The 13,396-nt window shown below is 41.6% G+C and overlaps 1 protein-coding gene across 1 annotated transcript in view; it reads right to left on the bottom strand.

Annotated features, from left to right (window-relative positions):
• UBAC2 (UBA domain containing 2) overlaps positions 1 to 12,449 on the bottom strand; it is an 87,045-nt gene extending 74,596 nt beyond the window's left edge. Inside the window, exons 1-3 of the mRNA XM_030234433.2 lie at positions 12,284 to 12,449; positions 3,465 to 3,592; positions 196 to 315 (exon numbers count right to left, since the gene is read on the bottom strand). Coding sequence (XP_030090293.1) covers positions 196 to 315; positions 3,465 to 3,592; positions 12,284 to 12,314 — 279 coding nt within the window. The 5' untranslated portion in view covers positions 12,315 to 12,449. The remainder of the gene's footprint in view (positions 1 to 195; positions 316 to 3,464; positions 3,593 to 12,283) is intronic.
• Positions 12,450 to 13,396: the final 947 nt, after the last annotated feature.

Here is a 13,396-nt window from a genome sequence, read left to right as displayed (position 1 = left end):
AAATTAGAATAATCCACTGACTGCAAGGTATTATCAATATAAATTTAAATTTATTAAAACCAAATTATCTTTACAACTTTTTAACATGTATTTCTATACAACACGCTAGAAATAAAACTGCAGGGCTCATCCACTAGTAGAAGACTAAACTGTATAGAAAAGTTTTCATTAAAAAACCCTCAAAACTGAACTTACTGAAAATTTTCTGCTGCCATATCTTCTTTCAAATATTCGGAAGTTGTAAATGAGCAGAGTGCTGCAGAATGTGTCTTTCAAATCAAGACATATTGTTCTTCCACATACAAGTCTCCAAATCTGGAAGGTTAATATCATCATGTTAAGCCACTCCTCCTTCAAGGAAATTCTTTACAGAATTTGTGCTTAGAGAGAATGCAATACTGGAGTCAGGTAAGAGAAATGCAGCACAGTTAAGGAGGGAAATACAGAGAGTAGCATGCTATGGAGAGTCTCTTTAAAATTTTTTTCAAAGCAGATGTCTAACTGTTAAAATAAATAAACAATTGAAATTAACTCAAAATACACGTTGAGGTTCCTAGTTTACACTTAGAAATACAAATGTAAATCACAACCCTAGGGAATTTAGAATTATAAAAAAAATTTTTTAAGAAACCTCAATATACAAACTAGTACAGTGTAACTGTTCTAAGAAGGTCTACCCAGATCAGCTTGCTCAGGGCCATGCCAAGTTGAGTCTTGAACATCTCTAAGGATGGAAATTGTTCCTCTGTTCCATCAGTCTTATAGTAAAAACCTTTTCCTTTAAATGGCATTTCTTGTATTTCAATTCATGCCAGTTGCCTCTTGACCTTTCACTGGGCCTGGCTCTGCCTTTTTTGCTCCCTCACATTAGGTATTTACAAGCACTGATAAGATCTACCCTAAACCTTCTCTTCCCCAGTTAAACAATCCCAGCTCTCTCAGCTTCTTCTCATACACCAAATCATCTAGCCCCTGACCAGCCTGGTGGTCCTCCACTGGATTCTCTGCAACATGCCAAGGACAATTTTGTACTCAGGAGCCCAGAACAAGGTACAACACTTCAGACTGCTCTCACTGAGAGTAGAGATGATCACCATCCAGGCCTCCTTGTGAGGCTCTTCCTATCTAATGCAGCCCTGGATACTGTTTGGCTTCTTAGCCACAATGCTGCATTGCTGCTTCATGTTCAATTCAAGCCACCACCAGGACCCTCAGGGCTTTTTCTGTAAAGTGATTTCCAGCTGCTCAGCCCACAGCCTGTACACATAGTGTTACTCCTCTCTGATGCAGGAGTTTGCATTGCTTTTGCTGAACTGAGCCTCCCATTGACCCTTTTCTCCCCTCTAAATGGCTGCAGAACTAACAGGTGTAACAACTATAAATCCAAGTTTTACATCACCCACAGGCTTGTTGAGAGAACGCTGAGTCCTACTGTCCAAGTTATGAATGAAGACACTACACAGTATTGGCCTCAATCCACTTCACTCACCATTCCCACTGTCCCACGTCAACATGCCCAGTTTTAAATCCCAGCCAGAGTACCACCCCTCCTGAAGTCAAGACTGGCAGGGCCATGACCTTGCAGCTGAATAGTTCATGCACTAACTGAGCTCTCACACAGACTATGAAAGGCTTCCAGCCTTACTGCTCTTTGCTTTAGCCAGCTTAAAATATATACAGATATGGAGTAAAAAAGATCTTTTACACACAGCATTTTCACTGCTCTTGAGGGCCCGCTGTATGGAGACAATGACCTTTTGGTTTTGGACAGCATATATTTTGCTTTCCAAATCAAATGTACTCTTCTTCAACTGTTCACTTTAATTTGCGTGCTCTCTACCAGCTTTAAGAAGTGTTAAAATCCAACATCCAAAATGTTTGTTCATTCCCTGAAAAATTTCCTTTCCATTAAACACATCCTTGCAGGTGAATTTATTCTAAACAAAATTTCTTTTAAGAGTTCTCATTTGAATATTAGCACCAGACAGGAGTAAAACAATCTGTTCTTACTGATCTCAGAGGTACTCTGTGATATAGTACATAGCTTGCTCCAAGGGCTGTGGCAATAAGTGAAACGATCTCATTAAACAAAAAATCCAAACTCACAAATTCCCCCAAAGCACCACAATGAAAGTGTCATAGCTTTTACAGATACTTGCAAGTGTTTATGGTTAAGACACAGTAGAGATGTTTTCTTTGAATGAAATGCAGCTACTACTGTTTTTCAGCAGATCAAACATATGGAAAGAGAGGATTCCTTTGAAGACAAATCTCAAAACAAACAAATAAACAAATCCCAAACCCACACAACTTCCCTTTAAAACTTGAATAGTTCCTCAGACTTTTTCATTCTCTTCCCCAAACACTTGGCTGTAACATTTTTAAAAGGCAGACATCATTAATGTATTTTCCCTGCACAGCATCAGCAAGATACTTGGTAAATATGAGTAGCGCTCTTGAAGAGCTGTAATTTATTATTACAATAAAGCTCTTGTTTTTAACAAGAAAGATTACAGAGACCACAATAGCACAGAGCATCACTAGTTAGGTCTAATAATATTTTCATGCTTACAGGCTACAGCTGGCAACCTCAAAGACATTAATTTGACTACATACCTTTTGTTTGATGTAATTGTAAAATCTGTGGGGTAAGATAAACACAGAGGCATTTGCTAACCTTTCTCTATTGAGCAGTAGTATGCCACTTTCAAAAATTAAAAACATCCCAAAACAAATACCCACAGAACTTATCTAATCACTTTTAAGAGCATTATTTCAACATTTAGAGCTGATACTATAGGATCCTTAATTAAATTTAAAATAAAACCTTACAAGATACAATACCTAAAAGATAGAGTATCTTAGCTTGAAACAGGAATGAGTATGAAATTAACCAATTCAGCTGATTACTGAAGAGCATGACAAACTTCCCCATCATCTGGAATTTTCAATTTAGAAGTAGCAGTTCTATTCAACAGCCAAAGTTTAGTTTTCCACAACTAACTACAACTGTTAGTCACAGAATGAAAATTATGGACTCCGTCATTAAAATAAATAATTTATAATCAGCATGCCTAATCAAAGTAGCCTTCTTCAGCCTCAAAAATTAGGCACAATGAGATACTGACATTCATATCAAAACACTTGTATTATTAAATGAGTATAGTCACACTTCATTCACAGCAAGTTTACATATGCCAATGCCTGAAAGGAAAAACAAAAGAAACCAAGTAGTTTCCCATACAAGAAAAATATATGAAAAGCTATATTGATTATTTCAGATCAGTTTTTCTCATGTTTTCCAAATAGTAACATTATGGGGTGATATAAAAAAGGATAAAAATGAGCTGGTCTACAGCAGTGTACAAAAGGAAAGAACCAGAGGACAAACAGACTGTGGGGGAAAATTGCATAGAAAACCAGAGCTTGCAGTCTCTTTTCACACAAAGTGAACAGACTCTTACCTGAAAATCCTCTTTTACAGCTTGTAGGTTATACGCAAAGAACTTCTGATAATGTTGGAAGAGCAGAGTCAGTAGAATCGAGATGGCACTTGGGACTAGTAACAAACTCTTTGACAAAGGCGCTTTATCTTAAAGACAAAACAAATAAGCAGTCAAACCATTTTAGAGAAAAGTCTTTCACATTTAAAAAGTGACATATTTAAACAGGTGATTGTAAGACATAATAGCAGTGACACCACCTTGACTTTTTAGCTCAACAACTTCCCAAGTTCTCAAAAACTTGTGAATCGATAGGAATAACACACTAATCAAAGGAAATGTTTAGAGATATTAATGACAGTTAAATATTAGCCAGGCATTTTGTTTCCAACACTCTCCCATGAAATTAGCTAAACTAAACCCAAGTTCTTTGCACCTACTGAGGTCATGTCCTCCTATACTGCCCTCCTAAGGCTCAATCGCATTTCAGGAAATAAAATGATTGCTCTTTTTTCTAGCAAAATATACATGCACATCTAGTTAAATACTGCTGTTTCCTTTGCCTTACGGATCAAGATTAGCTTTTTCTTAGAGGCTATGAAGCAGGAACCATCTGAATAAATGGACTTTCTCACCACTGCACTTAGATCCACCATTCAAGGAATCATATTTAAGTCAATTTACGTGATACTCATCTTCCTCCCATTACAATTATTACAATTATTCATAAAGAAATTATTAGAATCAGGAGGTTTGTGAAATCAGAACTTCTTTCCCTCTAGGGCCATGACTTTCAGAAAGGATATTCACAAGAAAGCAGGCAAAGAACAGCGAAATCTGCAGTACACATTTGGCATTTACTAAAATCTACCAAGAAGGATATCCAACAGGAGCATAGCCAGCAATTCACACTAACCTGTTGCTGCAATAAAACACAAACTCTTGCCCAAAAACTCAAGCCAACACAAAGACTCTGAAATACTATTCATTCTATGACTTTTCTCCTTCTCACAAATGCAAACTGAATCACATTTACTTCCTATTCCAACACATCAGTTATGACACAGAATCCATTCATTCTCAAACAACTGTTTTTGGAGGGTACTACAAAAATCCATAGTTCTGCTGTCATTCTTCTTAATATAATAAAAGGAGCAATGAGATTATTTTAAAAGCACTAATGGGGAGTAAAGAGCAGGAACACAGCAGGAACAGTAAAACTGCATGAAACAGTATAATACAATAAACATTTACTACCTGTCCAGATTAAAGTGAATATCACGAATGATTTTTTCAACATCTGCTGCGCACTAGAACAGTGAACTGCTAGAAAAAGCAAATGGCAATAGGCACCAAAGAGAAGATTTCAATTATGGCACAATACCACTGCCATCGAAAATATGGCTCTTGCTACACAGTTTAAGCATGATCCTCATCCAAGTATTAACTGATGACATCAACAATTACTTTGATGGGCACGGTTAGCTGTTAACCACCTTGAAGTCTGCAGTCTTCTGATCTTCACCATGGGAAGAAAACATCTCTATGTGTATCATAATGAAAACTTGTACTTAAAACTATTAATTCAGTCCACACCCATACCTTTTAAGTTCATTATTTAAACATGCAGTTTCCATCTGAGCAAGTATGGCCTTGAAGAACCATCCTTTTATAGAAATTAGGCAGTGACTTGGATTGACACAGGTTGATGTTACTATGCTAAATATAAACTCTACTTTCATGATTGTATGAGACACCCAAGGAGAAAGTCTGGCTGATTCTTTTTTTTTCTTTTAATGTGATAAAACTGTCCACATTTCAATCTACTATCTTTCCTTGGGTTTGTTTTTTGGTTTTTTTTCCTCCAAAAATAAAGTCTATACTCTTTAGACATCCATTTTTTAAAAATTAGTCATTCCTCTAATTCAGTTGGGCTTTTCAAAACCATCTGAAGCCATCAGAGTACTGTACAACACTGGGGAGAAAACAGAAGCTGGAGCTTCCTGAAAGCTACTACACAGACAATGCACACAGATATTCATTTGAAACCTCAAGCAATGCTCCCTGGGATAACTTAGCTAAATTAACATTTCTTAATGTGAAAAGGTCAATTTTATAATCAGGATGCGATTTTTGATACTTGGAAATACAGCCTAATTCGGAAGGACTGTAATAGCCACAACAGTAAACATTTCTGAACCAATAAAAACTGTTATTTTACTATATTTTAAATTTAAATTAAAATTGTTATTTTACCATATTTTACTAAATACATTTACATTATTTAATGAATTTTAGGAAATTAATTAGTTCACAAGAACTAATTAGTCCTATAAAACTTTTTACATAAGGATCACATTACCACAGACACACATGAGAACAAAGTCTCTAGATATCCCACCATGACTATATTTTTCTATACAGGTTTAATATGTAGATTTTACTGCAATTTTTAATGAGATCATTTTTACATTACAGGTAATATACACTGAAATACTTCATCCTATCAAGTTAATTCCTAATTTGAATGTTTTCCAAAATATCCAACCAACAGAACTCTATCTGTTTTCTCCGAAAGTGTGAACACACATTTTTATTAAGAGCCTCCTTTTAGCTTTCATCTTAGACACTTTAAACCCTGATACAGGGAAAAAATACTTATAATAAGACATGTTATCCAATCAAAAACCACAGAACCCATGAATCTGACTGTCACCCACAGAAACATCACATGAGTGATGGAAATTTCTACTCTCCAGCTTCTGATAATGTCATCATGGTTGAGAAGTTTATTCTTGTCTGGTGAACTTGAAAAATATAATAATTCATCCTCTGAAATTCTTTTTCCCAGTGTTTCACTGCACAGTGTAGCAGTCTGCTTTATCCCCCAGCGGCATATAGATCCTTCTTGGGGACTGCTGTGAGGTTGTGGGGAAGGAACAACCTTCCCACTACTGTGGAATGCCTCAAGCTTGTCAGACCAAAAATGACAACAATCAGATTTTGCACAATCGGGCAATCTGATATCCAAGTCAAATTCTTTACTTACAATGCAAAGGTAAAATTTAGAAAGCAGAATTCTAATCCAATGAATGTGCAAGCATGGATGAGATGGAAATAGTTATCACAAACCTACCAGGGCACCAGTCTGCTGGCAGCACCAAATGCAAATGTTCACCAGAAGGAGAAAACACGGCGTCATTATACCACAGAGAGAAAGAAGAATGAAAGGCTAAACACTCATTATGACCTTGAAAGTTAAAACATATCAAATACTGCCTTCAGGGATCTTGGAATAAATTTGTGATCCCAAAGTGCTCCTTAAGTGGCATTTCTTTCAAACAACAGACAGTTATAGCACTGGTGCTGCAACACATCTACTGAGCATCCACATAAGTACCCAGAGAAATTTTGGTAATAACCAGCAGAATACACCCACACTATGATGAAGAGCAAGGAATTAGCTTCCACTACAGATCTTTGCTTCTTCCTGGTGCAATAGAAAAGCTCTTCCCCAAAACTGCCTTCAAAATCTCATGGGCAAGTGTCCCAACCTTCATGCTACCAACTGTGCAATGTGAAGCTGCTCCTAAAATGTGACATAAGCGAGAAAACCACTTCTAAGCCTCCACATTCCACCCCTGCACTTACTACAAAGCCCACAGATCCTCTTCTTCCACAACCTACTACTCTGCTGATTGCCAGTGCCTCTTTTACAGTACAGATAGTGAAGGATACAGGTGTCCATCTGTCACAAACAGAGGGGGAGGTTTATAACACAACTGCCTGAGTTGCAGCTCCAGAAATCAGCACTGCACTAATGACAAGAATGAGAAGATACAGAAACAGCTACAGTTTTTGAAATTATTTCCTTTCCCTGCCTGTTCAGTACTCACAGATGAAGAGACAGCAGATGGGCATAGCAAAACAGGCAGCCAGACCAAGCTACTGTTGCAGAAGAGCTCTTGCAGAAACAGTTTCACCCCCTGGACTGCTACTCCAGGCTCAGGACTCAAGTGTTGACTTGGGAGAAATTGCTGGCTGATGTGAAGTGATGAGCCAGCTGATGAGCAGTGGCTGCAGAAGTTCAAATTAGCTCAGGTCAATTTCTATGGGGATCCCTACTGAGCTCATACGCAGCTGCAGCAAACATGCTCTGTAACAACTCTTTTTCCACTATCACCTGCAAATTTCTCAAATCCAGCTGCTAAAAGGCAGCTGCTAAAAGTCACTTTCAAACAGACAATTAACTGCTGGGGGCTACTATAACGGTACAAAATACCCACAGAACAGTTTTCAAATGCTTATACACAAGATCTGTGAATTAAACCATAATTAATACGCAATCGAATCCACAGTACTTCCCAAATGCACTTATGGAATCTGCATTTTGAGTGGTTGTTTTTCCTGCATTAAACCATCATGCAGATATCAATCTATTGGATTCCAAGACCTGTCCAAGAACCTGCAGGGGGCTCACCAACCAGCAGTGATGTTCATTTGCAAGTGAAAACAGTAAGAGTATATTGCAGGAACAGTTCTTCTAAATTCAATCCAGAAGCTGAGAGGTGAATAATATTAGTATTAAGAAAGTTAATAGAGAAACCTGTGATCATGCTTTAAATCTATTTTTTAAAGGCACAGGCAAGACTGTTATCAAACTACTTGCCTATACATTTACTGTTTAGAAAACTGCTAGGTGTAGCCTAGGTCACAAACTATTAAAAAAAAAAAAAAGAAATATAAAAAGAAAAAAGAGAAAACCTTTGTTTCTAAAAGCAATACTTGAAATAGAAACTGAATCAGGTTGAAAGTATCAAAAATATTCACCCCATTCAGCAAACTTCTCTTCCTTCCAACCAGACAGAGGTGTTACCATACTGCTTTTATTATACACTGCCAGAAATATCAGGTATGGCTACACCACAAGACCATGTGTAGATCCCCACACAAGCTTGAAATGAAATGAGCTAGCTCTGCAGAAGCAGAATAGCCACAGTTTTGTGGCCTTCAATGCTGTGCTGCTTCCAGGGTTCACACTAACCAGGCTGCACAGTGGTATTCTGATGTACAAGCTAATTTGCTTTCCCATACAGTACTGTATTGCATAATACTGTTATGCACAAGACTTATGTATTCAGTACATGCTTCATTTTTCCTTCAGTCATACCACAAAGCATTAATTTACATAGCTTTATTATTTTCCCGACGCCTCTGCACAAGAGAGTTCAGTCCTGCCAGTTATGCAAGCAGAGGAGCACAGAGATCCCTTCTTGCCTTGGGGATTTTAAACAAATTGCTAGCACTGCACTACAAGGGTCACAGAGGTAAAAGCCTAAGTTGCACTAGTGAGTTCAAAGGGTTCTCCTCACTCCTACTACAAGAAATAGCTTGTGTGCAATAGTCAAATGTTTTTCAGATGCAACAAGTGTATATGCTTTAAAAGATGGACTCAAATTTTACTTTAATAATGACTTCACAGACTTTCCTACTAGACTCCTGTGCAGTACATAAACAGCATGAAGAATATTGGGAGGGGATAGTACAATGTCTGCAAAAAGGTTTTGTGTTGGTCTAGCTGGTTTAAACTGTTGGTAAGGCCTTTCTGTCCTATAAGGGAGAGCCTTCCTGTGGACCATGCTTTGCTCCTGGGACACAGCCTCATGGCAAACTAAGCAGCACTACAGTAAAGCAAACAGCCAGGCCATTCACACACTCACGTGAGCCTCCGCAGAACTGCTCAAGTGTTTCAGCAGCATTGTAACCAGACCGAAGCTGCCAGCAGATTGCAACACAAGCAATCAGCCTGGGTCTGGCACCTCAGCCCACCTGTCAAGCACACCTAAAGCTAGGTGCTGCCAGGATGGCCCCTGAGCACACTGCAATGCCCTTTGACAAGTCAGCTCAGCTGGGTTAGTGTTCTGATAAGCCATTTGCATATGTCTGCACTGTGTCTCTTACTATTACTATACCCAGAGCCACTGGCTCTTTTTTCCAGAGCACACCAGCTCCGCCAGATAACAGAAACAGTTTCCACAGCAGAGGCAAACTAACTTTATCCTTTCACAAGGTGGTGTCCTTTGTTTCCTGGCTTCCCTATCTCACAGTCATACCATGTACCAGGTATGTTTATTTTCACATTTCCATCTCCTCATCCCAACATTATAAATGTTAATTAGTCTGTCAGAGGTGGCCCAGTAGGCTGCAGGAGCCTTCAGTGTGATCCGGCATGATCATTCTTATTGCTGCTGAAACAGGTGTCCATTTATTATATTCAGGGTCACTGATACAGGTCCAATAATCCACCAACACTGCCTTCTGCCAGAGGTTCCCAAGCCCCAGGGGCACAACACACACATACAGTTCCCTGATACAACATCAGGCACCAACTCATTAACCACCTGAACCTCAGATTCTGTGCATCACTGACAGAGTCCCACACTCCTGCTGCTACTGCAGCAACTTCTTCTACACACACAGAAACAACTCTGAGGGCACAGGGACACCTGAGACTGTCACAGTTGTGCCCTAGGTAAGCATATGTCACTGCACCTAAATCCATGCCTCTACTGGAGTTTGCCAGTGCACCCATACCAGCCAAGTCTTACTGTAAAAACCCACTTCGGGTCAACAGGTAAGTTCGGTAAGAACATATGCTGCATTCATTTTTGAGAAGGAAAAAAAAAGCACAACACTGAGTATGGAGCTGTGTCAGGAAAGGTTTAGGTCATAAAGGTTCTTTACCTAGAGAGTGACCAGGCACTGGAACAGGCTCCCCAGGGCAGTGATCACAGCACTAGCCTGACAGAGTTCAAGAATCATTTGGACAATGCTCTCAGGCACATGGTGTGATTCTTGAGCTGTCCTGTGCAGGGCTAGAAGCTGGACTTCATAATCCTTGTGGGTGTTTTCCAGATCAGGATACTCTATGATTTTCTTTCGGCAGAATGACATATTATCTAGGGTTTTTTCCCTACCACATATATGTTTCTTATGACAACCATTTCCCACTCATCCTTCTGATGGATCAAACATGGAAAAACTTGTAAATACTGACCATGACTTTCCACCCATTCAGTCTAACAAGGATACTCTTCCTCCTGCATTCTCATAGAATTATACAAAGACACATGCCATTGAAAAGTCACTCTACAGTATCTATTGGGGAGCACAGAGAAAGATGAAAAATCAGGAGCTGCAAATCAATGTACAGTATTATCAAATCCATCTGAAAAAGACTCTTCCTTTCTTTCGATTCCTCATACAAAATACAGCTACAACTAACATTCCTTTTTAAATGCCAGAATTATTCCCCCTAGTCAGAGGGTGCTTTCACACTCAAACTGATTTCACGAAATCACAGAATCAATTAAGTTAGAAAAGATCTATGAGAGCATAAAGTCCAACCTCTGACCAAACACTATCTTATTGACAAGACCATGGCACTGAGTACCTCACTCCAGTTTTTTCTTAAACACTTCCAGGGATGGTAACTCCACCACCTCCTTGGGCAGCCCATTCCAATATCTAATTATCCTTTCTGTCAAGAAATTCCTCCCAATGTCCAACCTGAACTTCCCCTGGTACAGCTTGAGGCTAAGTTCAATGGTGTTGTCCTGTTGCTGGCTACCTGCAAGAAGAGGGCAACCCTCACTTTGCTTCCTTTCTGGTACTTGTAAAGAGTGATAAGATCACCCCTGAACTTCCTTTTCTCCAGGCAAAACGACCCCAGCTCCCTCCCTCATCCACTCCTCACAGGACATGCATTCCAGATGCTCCATCAGCTCCACTGCCCTTCTCTGGACATGCTGCAGCACCCCAATGTCCTTCCTAAACTGAGGGGCACAGAACTGGAGATAGTACCTGAGGTGTAGCCTCACCAGAGGGACAATTGCTACCCTGGTCCTGCTGGCCACACTATTGCTGATACAGACCAGGATGCCGCTGGCCTTCTTGGCCACCTGGGCACACTGACTCATTTTCAGCTGGCTGTCAACCAGCACCAGATCATTTTCCTCCGGGCAGTTTTCCAGCCACTCTTCTCCAGATCTGTAGTGCTGCCTGGGGTGGTTCAGACCCAAGTGCAGGAGCCAGCACCTGACCTTTTTGAACCTCATACTGTTGGGTCTCGGCCCATTGATCCAGCCTGTTCAGAGAGCTCTGCAGAGCCCTCCTGCCCTTCAGCAGACGGACACTCCCTCCCATTCTGTAAGGAGCACGCAGTTTGTCAGCAAAGCTTTGACTTAGCATTTGTCCTCGCCTGCTCTTAGGACTGTGGTGCCCAAGTCCACACCGCAGCCAGGTCAGCTCCTCACTGCTGCTTCCAGACGCTGCAGATTCTGTGTCCTGTAAAAAAAGCTCAGAGCCAAACCCAGATACCTGCGAAGTCAGTTCAGGTGGCAAGGGACATGAAATTATTTACATGTGCTGTGCGAAAAAATAAAGCTAAGCAGAGCTAGGGGCACGCTAGTCCTTACGTTTGACTTATCAATAAACTGATTTTAAAAAACAAGTTTAATTTCACATTTAGAAAAGAGGGGTTGCTTGCTTTTTCTGATACGTATCTTGCCACGGAGATCTATATCGATGTATGCAAATACATATAAACACACAGAGAGACACAGACATACACGGACAGGCAGACACATGCACACACATACACATACACATGCAGACACACACAGGCACACCCGCGGCTCCTCCCGCCGTCACGTAGTTTAAAAGTCCAGCCAAGAGAGGACCGAAGCCAGCGGCTCCCCCGGGGCCGACGGCAGCAGCGCCGCCCGCGCTCCCACCCCTGGCCGCCGCCCTCCCCGGACCGCGGCGGGGCCGGTACTCACAGAACCCGTTGGAGCCGGTGCTGGTGAACATGGCAGCGGCCCGGCCCGGCCCGGCCGGCGGGCGCGGCTGGCGGAGCCCCCGAGGTCGGGCAGCCCCTGAGGAGCCGCGGCGGGCCGGGGCCGGGGCTGGGGAGGGCTAAGGCGGCCGCGATGGGCCAAACGCCGCCGCCAGGCAACCGGGCGGCGCCCCCTGCCGGGCCCGCCGGGCGAGCGGGGGCGCGGGCGGCGCTTCGGCGTGAGGGTGTTATCTGTAATTACTCCTGTCTGCAGAAATGGGAATAACTTCTCTCCACTGAGGGTGACAGAGCACTGGGACAGGCTGCCCAGGGAGGGCGTGGGGTCTCCCTCTCTGGACGCATTCAAAACCCACCTGGGCACTTTGCCGTGTCACCTGCTCCAGGTGACCGTGCCTTGGCTGGGGCGTTGGACTAATCGCCCTCCAGAAGCCGCTTCCAGCCCTAACTACTCTGTGATTTCGTGGTTCCACACGATTTAAATTTTAAATTTGTAGGTGCCTTGATGAAGCCCGACTTCTTACCCTTGGGAAAACTCTGGCCCTCGAGGCTCACCCTGATTTGGGGCGTCCAGCCGGTAAATGTCTCATTAGGAGCCGTGGGTGAGCTGTCATTGCAGCTAAGGGAGACAGAGCCAATACAGACAGCAGAGTCTGGAGAGCTTTTCAGGTGGCTGAATGAAGGTGTCTGCTCTAGGATCCAGTTAATTCCTCCCCAGGCTCCACCAAGGGACTGCATTGAAGAGATCACCATGAGCTCTGATGGCACATCAGCTTTCTAACAGCATGGCAGGCATGTAATACGAGTTGAGCTGGATTCCCGATTTCATAGGAGCTAAGGTATCATAATGCTGAAACTATTAGGGCAACAAATTTCACTGACATGTTCAATGAAAATGTGGAACTCAGACTTTACTGCAATAAGTCATGCTAGGCATTTAAAAAGGTGACAGTGCTTTGCAGCACAAGGTGTGTGCGCTTTGTTTTCGTGTGGTGATGGAACTGTGGGCCTCAAAGTTGCATTTACCTTACTGCAATGCAAGACTGAAAACAAATGCCACTCTGGAACTGCAAAATGTCACTTGTCAGCTAGGTAACAA

The sequence above is a fragment of the Serinus canaria genome, chromosome 1, assembly GCF_022539315.1.
Source record: "Serinus canaria isolate serCan28SL12 chromosome 1, serCan2020, whole genome shotgun sequence".
NCBI lineage: Eukaryota > Metazoa > Chordata > Aves > Passeriformes > Fringillidae > Serinus > Serinus canaria.
Note: the sequence above shows the minus strand (reverse complement) of the source record. Positions and strands in the feature narration are given on the sequence as shown.